The sequence below is a fragment of the Branchiostoma lanceolatum genome, chromosome 2 (assembly GCF_035083965.1).
Source record: "Branchiostoma lanceolatum isolate klBraLanc5 chromosome 2, klBraLanc5.hap2, whole genome shotgun sequence".
NCBI classification, from domain to species: Eukaryota; Metazoa; Chordata; class Leptocardii; order Amphioxiformes; family Branchiostomatidae; genus Branchiostoma; species Branchiostoma lanceolatum.
Window position 1 is genome coordinate 21,442,431 of NC_089723.1, and position 12,752 is coordinate 21,455,182.

The 12,752-nt window shown below is 39.9% G+C and overlaps 1 protein-coding gene across 4 annotated transcripts in view; it reads right to left on the reverse strand.

Annotated features, from left to right (window-relative positions):
* LOC136427896 (kelch repeat and BTB domain-containing protein 8-like) overlaps positions 1–12,752 on the reverse strand; it is a 40,811-nt gene that overhangs the window by 2,722 nt on the left and 25,337 nt on the right. Inside the window, exons 2-5 of one of the 4 annotated variants that reach the window (XM_066417113.1) lie at positions 12,278–12,491; positions 11,835–11,974; positions 11,104–11,682; positions 7,283–10,924 (exon numbers count right to left, since the gene is read on the reverse strand). The exons of 2 other annotated variants lie outside the window; for them this stretch is intronic. In XM_066417113.1, the coding sequence (XP_066273210.1) occupies positions 10,111–10,924; positions 11,104–11,682; positions 11,835–11,974; positions 12,278–12,491 (1,747 nt within the window). In that variant the 3' untranslated portion in view covers positions 7,283–10,110. Of the gene's footprint in view, positions 1–248; positions 396–7,282; positions 10,925–11,103; positions 11,683–11,834; positions 11,975–12,277; positions 12,492–12,752 lie in introns of those variants that run through there. One more of the 4 variants, XM_066417115.1, reaches the window with a different exon arrangement.

Here is a 12,752-nt window from a genome sequence, read left to right on the forward strand (position 1 = left end):
TGGGGGAAGACACGGTTTATTCTTGGGCATAAATCATTTAAGTGCACAGTTGACTACACAATATTTTATAATAGTGTCGTTAATCAACCACGGAGCCCAACACGAGACACATCGAACGTACCACAATGTCGTCCAGAGTGAAAAAGCATCACAGGAGTTAACATTACAGCAACAAAATATGTTATAAACGGCGACGTGTGTAGCCGCCCCAGCTCGCACTGCCCCCCTCCCCCATTGCCGCACCTTACCTTCTCCCTTCCACCTCCAGAACCACGTCAGTCAGCTCTGACTGCTCTCTAAGTTCGTTCAGCTCTATCAGAACATTGTTAGAGTGTTCTTCGTGTGTCACGTCCATATCTAACACTGCCTGAGGGCCAAAAGTAAAGAAACTGTCGCTCCTTAGCTTTGCTAGTTGTGTTTCAGACAGAAGCAATTCTTTTTTTAACTTTGACCTAATTCGATACCTGATTTTCCATATAGTGTAATACAAATTAGAAGTTGCATTTGGCACAAAAAATTGCACTACATGAACTGAAGTAACAGTACAAATGAAAAACCAAACTTAGCCATAAACAGATTGCTAATCCTCTTTTATGCACAGACCCAGATGTCTGAGTAGTACAGAGCTAAAATTCGTTACAACATGATAAGAAATCATATAAGTTTTGCCTGCTTTCTTCAGAACTCAAATGAGGAATCACATAGGTCACCATTGGTAACAGGATATATAGTATGAAAGGATTTATGCGTCATACAGGAATTCGTTACTCTTATATGGGTCAGTTTGGATATCATATATGATGATAACGTTGGTGACAGGTAGGCGTTAATGACTCGCCTATCCCTCGGTGTATATGGTGCTTCGCTCACTCGGTGAATTTATTTGGTTGTTATTGCAAATGACTAGGTGTAGTAGGGACTACACGATGCCAGGGCGGCGCGATGGAAGGGAGAACTTGGGAGGAAGAAACGGTTTCATTTTGAAGTATTTTTTTTTGTAGTAGAGTCGGTCCTCGGGATTGTTCAATCTCGTGTATCAATTGAGGTTTGACAGTTCTGATCAGTTAAATACAATTTAAAATGCAACTTTTGACACGTCGCAGATAGATAATAGAATAGATTTGAAAAAAAATATTTGACATGCCAAGATTGCAATTTTATTAAATATTATCTGTGGAATTTTTGGTTTTCACAATGAAATCTATCATGTTCTGTACAAGAACTTTTCGATAGATGTTGTTCAAACCGCCCCCTGCCCAAACTTGTTCCAGCTTACCTTCTCCCTTCCACCTCCAGAACCACGTAACTCCCTCATAGAGTTAAGTTCACGAACCTCACTGTGGTGTCCAAAGTTTCTTGCGGTCATAATTATCGACGTCTTAGGGGCCAAGATCGAAGAAGCAAAAGTCGGTACGTTTTGACGTGGCAGATGCCTCTCTTGTGCTGTAAACTTTTAGCTATGAAGTCTTCCAAAACCTCATTACCCCCATATGACACGATGTATGTTGTTGATACGATGCATATATATGTATGATGTCGAGAAAGATGAATAGTTATCTTCCCCAAATATCCTAGCCTTGAAACAAAACCTACTAAACACGTCTTGATTGCTGTGTCAACCAATACGTTCAACAAATATGATAAATTCTTCAACAACAACCAAATCTTTAATACAAAAATGTTACAAATTTGCTTGAAAATAGTTAAATGTATGGTTAGTTAGAGCTTGAACTTTCCATTGCTTACTCTGTTAATAAATGGTTGAAATCTAGATTCCAGATGTAACGTTAAAGTACATCCGAGATGATTAACATTTAAGTCTCCACAAAATAGCAATCTACCTTTGTCACACTTTTCACTGTTACTCTGCTACTGTACTGCAATGTTAAATTAAGTCCAATCTACGCAAATAACTGCTAATGAAACAGGATACAGTGCAGTTAGCCTCCGTTGCAGGCTCTGAACCGGCTTTTTGTGGGGCTAAATAATACACTTTTTGTAGCCAGCCCGTAACTATCAGCCAACCCTGTAACTATCAGCCGGCTGATAGTTACAGGGTTGGCTGATAGTTACGGGCTGGCTGCAAAAAGTGTATTATTTAGCCCCACAAAAAGCCGGTTCAGAGCCTGCAACGGAGGCTACAGTGCAGTGAACTCAGCTACTTTTGTACATATTAATGACATGTACAATTCAATGCAATTCTTATCTCCTTGTGTTACAAAAACCGTTGACTCTGTTAATTCGTGTAAAAGTGACTAAACAATATATACAATTATCATTATCAGTGTTCTAAAGGTCCATACTTCCATTATTGTACTTTCATTTAAATCTATCACAAAAAATCTATGCAAACAGCTGCCAATGGAACAGAATACAGTGAATCTAAGCTACATTTTACTGACAATTCAATTTAATTGACTTCTAAACTTGCGTTATAAACAACAAACTACAACTCCGAGTCAAGTGAAGTAAAGCTGAAGCTACAAAACGTTCAGAATCATTTCTAAAGTATTGTAAAGGACACTTTCAGATATCTGTAAGGCAAGTAAGAAATAAAATGTTTTCTAATGATGACTTACAAGTCGTTGATATTGGGCCCGTTAGCAAAACTAAATAATAATCTAGACCTGGTTCTCTTTTTAAAAAAAGTGGATAATCAGAGATGATGGGCAAAAATAGTCATTCGGTGTCCTCTGACTTGATTCTTATATCTGGGGGTTTACATGTACAAAAAGAATATCAGAAATGTTTGCATAACATGTTAGGAACGATTCTTTTTAGGGATGTCAGTAAGAGGCATTAAGAACTTACTGTCCTCGTTTAAGTAAACTTGGTGCACACATGTATGTTAAGAACATTAAATACCAAAGAACATAATACTTAAAATCAATCAACTGACGCTATACTGATCATAAACTTGGGAAACCACAGTGATAATTGGGCCAGAAAAAGGAAATGAAAAAAATGCTGAAATCTTTATGGTAGTGACGTTTACTACATGCAACATTGTTTAGCACATTTGCGTACTAACTACACACTTTAAGGATTTTTAAACGCGCAAAATCGTGCCGTATGATGATCCCCTTAGTTTCGCGAGCATACAAAAACTCTGGCCACGAGTCACAATAACGTCATATTTTTGCATCATGGACGTTGCCCTACATTGTGACAGTACGATTTGAACTAATCATGTTTAGAAATGACTAAATAAATTGACTTTCAAAATACGATATTTCGGACCCTAATTTTGCTTGGGTTTCCTCAAAATGTATGTTTAAGCATATTGGCTATCATTAAAAACATTTTGGCTGTTTTGTTATAATGTTTAGGTATTAGTAACAAATTACTAAAAACAAGACTCATGAAAATTTAAGTAAATGCAGTATATCACATCAAAGCTCAATGCATCTTCATGCAATTATGAGACTACAACACAAGGTAATGGTTTCGGTCATGTATCTGAAATATTCATGATCAGTTCATATTCCAAGTGTGCATGATGTTCTAGTATCTCAGATGTCTTCATTATTACTTTCACTCTGTCTCTCTTCATCAGAATTGTCCTCATCACTGTCCTCTTGGTCCGATAGGCCGCCACTGTCACTGTTGTCTGAGACCCCACTTCCGGATGACTCTGAGGAACGGAAGTCGATCTGCTCTTCATCATCAGAAGGTACGTCCATTTCCTCGTATTCATCTGCATCTCCAAGGCACGTTGGGATCATTCTTGCTGTCAGGCAATCTATCTTACTCCCGGGTTCCAACCAATGTGCCATTGGGTGAACCAGGCTTCCCATATCTTTCAGAAGAAGCCAACAGCCTGTCTTGGGCTGGTACTGGTAAATGGACATAGTATCATCCTCCATGTCCAACATGAGCGACTCGTTGTGATCATCCTCGTATCCAAGGAGGTACATACTCCCTTCATATTTCATCAGGGTTGATTTGTCGAAGGAAAAATAAATATTCCCTGACAACTTCCACTCATCTTTTGTAGGGTTGTACACCTCTACAGCAATAGATCCAAAGTATTCAGAGTCATCCTCGCAGTCTTTACAGTAGATGTTTCCTCCATAAGTGACAGCCTGAGGACGCTTAGGTGGTTTAATCATGTCCGAAATCTTGTCCCACGTGTTCTCGGTGGTACTGAAGCTGTAGCATTCTTTCCTACTTATGACATATATGCTATCATTTAGAGCGACAGCACAAAGTTTCGAGGACAAGGAATCAGGTATGGATGGTATGGGCGTCCACTCATCATGGCAGGGGTCGTACTTCTCTGCTGTTTGCTTACAGTCATCGCCACCAATGGCGTAGATGTACCCCTTTACATACACCAGACCGCACCTGGGGAAGACAGATACAGGAAATGTTTACAGAAACATAAACTTACATGTGGAGTATCCAACTGTGTATCACTCATCCATGCGGCATTGACCCGTACATTTTTTCCTTAAGACATCTTAAGAACTCAGGCAACTCATTACCTAAAAGGACTTAAAGCATATTTGTTTTTAAATAGATGCCATGAGGCCAGAAAGCAGAAGCTTGCAAGAGAAAGATATACCCGACTCTGCGTGAAGTCATCGGACATCTTGACTCCCATGTGTTCAACAGGTGGTCGTACTTGTAAAATGGCTCCTGACCAATCCTGGTTCCAAGACCTGCTGCCAGGTACAACTCATCATCAGGAGTGGCTGTCACAGAGAAGCTACATGTATCCGAACGTAGACAGCGAGGCATATTGATTGCGTATACTCCACCTGTGGAAGGGTCATAGCAAGGTGCACACAGCCTGCGTGCGTGCATGAAACCATGTTCCGAAGCCTTGAAACCTTGTCTTACTAGTCTTGGGAAAATCTGCATTTCCTTTCGCGTCTGTCCCAGACGCTGCGTTGTGCTGTCACTATAAACCAACTTGCAGTCTGTTGACAGGCACTTACTCTCGACATCAACAAGTTGGCTTGAACTAATGAAGGAATGGCGGAAGCATGCGCAAAGGACATGAAGGTGTTGCAAGCGTTCTTTCTGGTCAAATTCAATCCATCTTAGAGCAGCTTGCACAACGTTGTCTTCTGATTGGGTCATTAAATCCTCCCTGTTGAGCAGTGACTGGAGCAGGGGCAGAGACAACTGGAAAAAGGATGGTTGTAGAGCCACCTGGTCGAAACTGAGAAAGTTACATGTACAAGTTAAATGGGTTGATTCAAACATAATAAGGTATACACATTGTTAATGCATTTTTAAAAAGTAAGTGCTGATAAAAACAGACAAATAAATATAATTTCGCCATGACCATTATATATTCCTGTCAATAGTGTGAATTAATGTGTTATTGTTATTGTTGAGTGCACAGGTATTGGAATGAATCATTAAATTCCAATCGATGATATGCTGTAATAGCTCACGTCGGCCAATTTGGAGACCTGGGTTTTAATCTAGGTAGGGATGGATCCTTATTCTAAAAATCCTTTAAATAGTCAATTAGCCTTGCTCAGGAATGTCTTTTCTGAACCATATTACATGATCATACTTAGAGTAATATAAGGCGTTAGGGTTAGTGCTGACCGGTCCATGGATGTCCTCTTGATAGTGAAAAAAAAAACTTTATTTCCAGGAACATTTTGTCGATAGATATAACCAAAAAATCTTAACAAAAGGAGACTCCTGTCAATAGTACTACCCGACAAAATTATTGATGGGAACATCCTCGGCAATATAATTTGTCTTATAATGTAAGTAACATCTATCAGATTGACCTGATTGCAATGTACTTCCCACTGGCTTCTATTAGACCACAGTCCCCAAGCATGTCAGCATACATCAACACATCTGCGCAGTTGGTTACATCCAGATGGTCCTTCATGTATTCTGCTGCTTTAAGGTCTACAAAACTCATCTAAATGCAACAAACATGGGTATATTACAGGCCACTCTGCAATTATCAATCTATTACACCTATGGGGAGGGGGGGGAGGGAGCAGTGTGCTTCTCAACAGTACAGATCTTAATATTGTAACCCCCAAAATTGTGCTATAAGGACCTTCTTGGCTTTAAGTACTAGTATGGATGAATACGGTTGAAGGTACTAAAGTAAAGGCCCCTGACTTGCATACAGTTCTCGATTATGCTTTGTTCATATCTAGATCCAATAGATTGATTTGCATAACAATATGCAGACGTATTTTGTTGATGTCTCAGGGCACTTCACCTTTAACATATTGCCCACAAAGCATTTCACTATGTATGCGTACTTAGAATCGTGAACCTCCTTATTTGCGTGTCCTTATCAAGGATCAATGACTGACTAATATAAGGAGCCTAAAAATGGCATCTCTATAATCAAATTATCATGGCGGCACACATCTATAGATTTTGTAACAATATCCGACTTGCCTGTAGGAGTTTGGCAGCAGACATCACAGCCTGGACCTGGTCTGGCTCCGTCTGCAGGCAGCCGGTATAGGCGTAGTCCAGAATGGTTGCCATGGCTACCTCACTCACATCCTGGATGCTGATCCTTTCCTGTTTGGCCTCTGCGTAGCCGCTGGTGAACATGGTACGGAAGTAGGGACTGCACGATGCCAGGACGGCGCGATGGCAGGGAAAACTGAGCAAGAAGGTACCATTTCATTCAATGCTATTAGTATTATCGAATATTTTGGTGAAGGGTCCTGGGTTTTCCAATCATCTCGAGTATTACTCAAGGTTTGACAGTTCTGATAGGCTAACTACCAATAATTTAAGGAGATAACTTCGGGCACACCACTAGTTCGCGACCGTTTTTTATCAGCGTAGAAAAAGTGTGCGATAGTTATGTCCCCCTCCCCCATAATTTATTCCAGCTTACCTTCTCCCTCCCACCTCCAGAATCACGTCTGTCAGCTCTGTCCGCTCCCTCATAGTGTTAAGTTCACGAAGAACCTCATTTGAGTGTTCAAAGTTTGTTGTTTTCATATTTGACAATGTTTAGGAGCCAAGGTGGAAGAGACAAAGGTCTATACGCTTGGACGTGCATGAAGCGACCTCTCATGTGCTATCAACTTTGACCTATGAACTCTTTCCACACCTTATTACCCACATATGCTACGATATATGTCGTTGATGTGATGCATACATATGAATGATGTCGAAAGTAGATAAATACTTACTGTTAATTTTCCCAAACCTTTAGCCTTGATACTAAACCTAATTGACATGCCTTGATTGCTTGATGTCTTAATCCATAGGTTCTACAAATTAGATAGTTCACGCACTACCAAAAAGATCTCAGACTAAATAATTATGAGGTTGGCAATGGTCTTTAATCTAAAAGAATGTTAGAATAGTAAACTGCAAGTAATACCTTTAGTAATAAAGTTAGTATTAACTCGAACCTTCTCGTACTAGGGCACTCCTTTGTTATCTAATGGTTAACCCTAGTGTGACATCTTAAATGTGAAAGGTGATTCCACGTGTAATGTACATTCATTTATTGAATAAATCTTTAATAAATGCCAATCCACCTTTCGACTATTGAATGCTAAGCCGTACTTTGTACTGCTATTCTACTCTTACTATATTATTCAACTGTAACGTTAAGTAAGTTCTAATCTATGCAAAGAACAGCTAATGAGCGAGGATGCAGTGAACCTAAGCAACGTTTGCACATCTTAAGGACAGTTCAAAGTGCCTATATCCTAGTATTAAGTCGTGTAAAAGTGGAACTAAAACATGCATGATTATCATTTTAAGCGTTCTAAAGCATACTGACAGATACAAGACTCTAATTCCTTCTGTTATGATACTTCGATTTAAACATGTCACAAAAAGATCTATGCTAACACTTGTCAATGGGACAGGATACAGTGAACCTACGCTACATTTTGCTGACAATTCACTTCACTTCTATACTTGCGTTATAAAAAACAAACTACTACTTCGGGTTAACTGAAGTAAAAGTGCAACTACAAAACATTCACAACAAGAGTTCCACGACCTCATATCTCCATGAACAATTCTATTCATGCAAATGACTTACACATTTGCATAATATATGCTTGGTCATAAACACCTTAATCTAACTTACACATGTTGCAATATCGACAGTCCTGCAATTTTCCAATTAGATGAATTATGGTGTTTTTGCATTAATTATGCAAATTAGGAATTAATTTGCATAATTGGTATCTGTTGATGCTCCACTTTCCATAAACTACATATGCTACATGTATTTGAGTCTGATAATGGAAAACACTGCAAATATAGATTTTCCTCATTAGCTATGCAAATTAAGTCACAATTAGAACAATTTGCACTACATTATGTATATCTCTGTCTAAGCTACCTGCATACTAAGTATCATATTGACAGTCCTATAATTTTCCAATTAGATGAGAGATGGTGTTTTGCATTAATTATGCAAATTATGAATTTATTTGCATAATTGGTATCTGTTGATGATTCACTTTCCATAAACTACATACGTTACATGTATTTGAGTCTGATAATGGAAAACACTGCAAATATAGATTAACCTTATTAGATATGCAAATGAAGTCCTAATTAACATAATTTGCACTTCATCGTGTACATCTCTGTCTAAGCTACCTGTATACTAAATATCATGGAAACCCATCGTTCCTTTGTTCAGTTATTCTCCTTAGAAGATTTTTACGATAACTCCCCTGCAGTTCCAGAGCAAGTTGCTAGGGGGCCCAAACCCACACCACGTCTTTATTACACCACAAGCTATCTGCCACCAAAAAATCAAGACCATAGCACGTCCAGGTCAAGAGATACAAAAATGGAATTTCTGATGCAGTACCAAGGTCACATACCAGGGGGCCCAAAATTGACCTTGAATTTCGGCTTCACAACACCTGCCAACATATCAAATATCATCGTAATCCATCCTGAGGTTCTTGAGTTATGATGACTACAATAGTCCGGAAACACAAACACAAACACACACACACACACACAAACACACTAAAAACAATATCTCCATTTTTCATGGAGATAATCATCTTCACCTAAGGATACTTACAGATCTTTGCAATACAAATAAAAAAAACCTATTGATTGCTTACATGTATATGTCGTTGATGTAGGGTCTGTTAACTAAACTAGATAATAATCAAGGTCTGTTTTTCTTTAAAAAAAATGATGATCAGAGATGATAGACCAAAACCGTCATTCTGTGTTCTCTGACTTGATTCTTATACGTCTGAGGGTTAACAAAAAGAACAGCAGAAATAATTTTGCATAATTTAAGAACAATCCATTTGTAGGGATGTCAATTAGGAGCATTGACAACATACTGTCATTGTTAAGGTCAACGAGGTGTACACATGTATGTTAAAAACTCCCAAACTCTCGCGAAATCCACTATTTGCTACTAGGTAACAACAATACAACTTTGTCTACATTACTGTATATGAAGTAAAAGTAAATACAAGTGTTAACTAGGTACCGAACTTGGCAATGAAGAGATTGCCAACCCTGTGTAATGCACAAGCCTAAAAGACTTAGCATAGACAACAGAGCTAAACGTTTGTTTCAGCGTGCTTAGTAAAGTCGTTGATTACGACTGTTTTCTTCAGAATGCAAATGAACAACCCCTTGGTCGTCTGCAATTACAGAAAAGAGGAATAAGTATTGCAAAGATATACAACACAAATAATTGGTTTTAGTCATGTACAATCTGAAATACGAGGCTTAATGTTGATTGGACTTTTTTCTTTACGATAGACTCAATGTCTGTCCAAATTTTAGAGTGATCAGTGCTAAGACGTTTCACACCTGTCCAGGTTTTTTTGGTAACTAACGGAATCTCGAGAAAAACAGTAGTAGCAATATCTTATCTTATAGCATTAAAGAGAAAGGTCTTTTTTTCAAAACGTCTCTCATTCTGTTTCAATATCTTCTAATTGGCGACCCAAGCAGTTTACGAAATATCTTCCACAATCAGTTTATAAAACATATTCCACAATAACTTTACGAAAAATCTTCCACCATCACATGACAAGGGCTAAAGATGATCAGTCAAACATTTGGGTGAGTCAAATTTTCGGGATGGCAATTTGCAATTCAACGTTGATACAGAATCTTTCACCATGTTCTAGCATGTCAGATGTCCCCATCAAAACTTCCACTCTCTCTGTCTTCATCAGAGTTGTCTTCTCGGTCCGACAGGTCACTGTCACTGTTATCTGAGACTCCACTTCCAGGTGACTCTGAGAAACTGGCGACGCTATCCTCTTCATCATAACAAGGTACCTCCAGGTCCTTGTATGCATTTGAATCCATAAGGCACATTGGCATCATCCTTGCTGTCAGGCAATCGATCCTTTCAGATCCCATCCACTGTGACAAGGGGGGAACTCGGCTGTCGCTGTCGTCTGGATACAACCAAGAGTCTGTCTCAGGTTCGTACTGGTAACTGATTATCTCCAATTCCGGATTGGTATACTGATATTGATCATAGTTGTGTCCAGTGATGAGGTACATAGTCTCTCCATATTTCACCAGGGTTGCTATGTCGAACTCGAAGGGAAAAGAGCCATTCCCTGACAACTTCCACTCTCCTTTTGTAGGGTTGTACACCTCTACATTATTCAAATATCCATTTTCTTCTTTGTCACAGTCTATACAGTAGATGCTCCCTCCATATGAGATGGCCTGAGGACGCAGAGGCGGTGTAATCATGTCCGCTATCATGTTCCACGTGTTCTCTGTGGTACTGAAGCAGTAGCAGCCTTTCCTACTTATGACATAGATGCTATCATCAAAAGCTACAGCACAAAGTTTTGACGACATGGGGCGAGGGATTGGTGGTAAGGGTGTCCACCTATCATGGCTGGGGTCGTACCTCTCTGCTGTTCCAGCACCGTCATCACCACCAATAGCGTAGATGTACCCCTTTACATACACCAGACCACACCTTGTGAAGACAGATACAGGAAAAGGTCATTTAACTGTGTATCACTCATCCATTTTTCCATGGTTTGGCCCCTTTCATACTTTTCCTATTTAAAAATCTTCAGCACACACACACACAAAACTTTTTCATCCATTACATTCAAATGCAAAAAAATAGAAGCTTACACAAGAAAGACGTACCTGATTCTTTGTGAAAGCATGTCACACCTTGGTTCCCAGGTGTTCAACAGGTGGTTGTACTGGTAAAATGTCTTGTTCCTGATACTTATTCCGGTTATACCCCCTGCCAAGTACAGTTCATCATCAGGAGTGGCTGTCATAGAGAATCTACGCAGGTGGCTAGGCATGTTGATTGCATACAATTCACCTGTGGAAGGGTCATAGCAAGGAGCACACCTCAATGAACCTTGACCTTGTTTGAAACCTTCTCTTACTAGTCTTGGGAAAATCTGCATTTCGGGGTGTTTTTGTCCCAGGCGCTGAGTTGTGCTGTCACTGTAAACTAACTTGAAGTTTGCTGATGGACATTTACTCTCGAGTTCCACACGTTGGTTTGAGCTGATGAAGGAGTGGCGGAAGCATCTGCAAATGGCAGGAAGGTGCTGCAAGCGTTCTTCTTCATTGAAACCAATCCATCTTAGAGCAGCTTGTACAACGTCATCTTCTGAGTTGGTAATTAAATCTTCCCTGTTGAGCAACGACTGGAGCAAAGAAAGTGGCAACTGGAGAAAGGATGGTTGTAGTGCCACGTCATTGAACCTGAGAAAGTACGTGTCCAAATTCAATGAGTTGATAAAAAAATCAATACATTGTGAACGCATTTTTTTACAGTTTGTGCTTATAGAAGCAAAAAATCATATGAATGTAATCTATTTCATAATATGTGTTTGCAATACAGTCATCGGACTGACCTGAATGCGATGTACCTCCCACTGGCCTCCACTAGGCCACAGTCCCCCAGCATGTCAGCATACATCAAGACATCTGCGCAGTTGGACAAGTCCAGATGCTCCTTCATATACTCTGCTGCTTTGAGGTCTACAAAACTCACCTAGAAGCAACAGACATGGTAACATATTATTATCCCTATTGCGTGTGTGTGTGTGTGTCCATGTGTGTAAAAAAAACACTATGGTCGTAACAGTGTGCTTGTTAAGAGCACAGAACGTATCATTTTAATCCCTAATATTGTGCCAAAATGACCTTCACGATGCATTCGTACATAGAATCGTGAATGCCCTTATTTGCACATGGATCAATGACTGACCATTATGTAAGTAGCCTAAGAATGGATGGCATCTCTTTAATCAACCTATCATGGCGGCACGGGTAGATTTCGTAACAGTATCCTTACCTGTAGCAGTCTGGCTGCAGACATCACAGCCTGGACCTGGTCTGGCTCCGTCTGAAGGCGGCCGGTGTAGGCATAGTCCAGAATGGTTGCCATGGCTACCCCACTCACATCCTGGATGCTGATCCTTTCCTGTTTGGCCTCCGCGTAGCCGCTGGTGAACATGGTACGGAAGTAGGGACTGCACGATGCCAGGACAGCGCGATGGCAGGGGAAACTGAGGAAGAATATACCGTTTTATTCTATGGTATAATATTTTCGTTCTTGGTTATCATATATAGTATCTATCTCGAGTCGGAGTTTCATTCGAGGCCTAACAGTTAACGATAAGAACTACCATAAATGGCTTTAAGGGGGTAGATCTTACATCGGGCACATTACGTAGTTCACGACCGTTTTGCGTAGAAAAAGTGTGCGATAGAGGATGTTCGAACTGCCCCCCTCCCCCAATTTATTCCAGCTTACCTTCTCCCTTCCA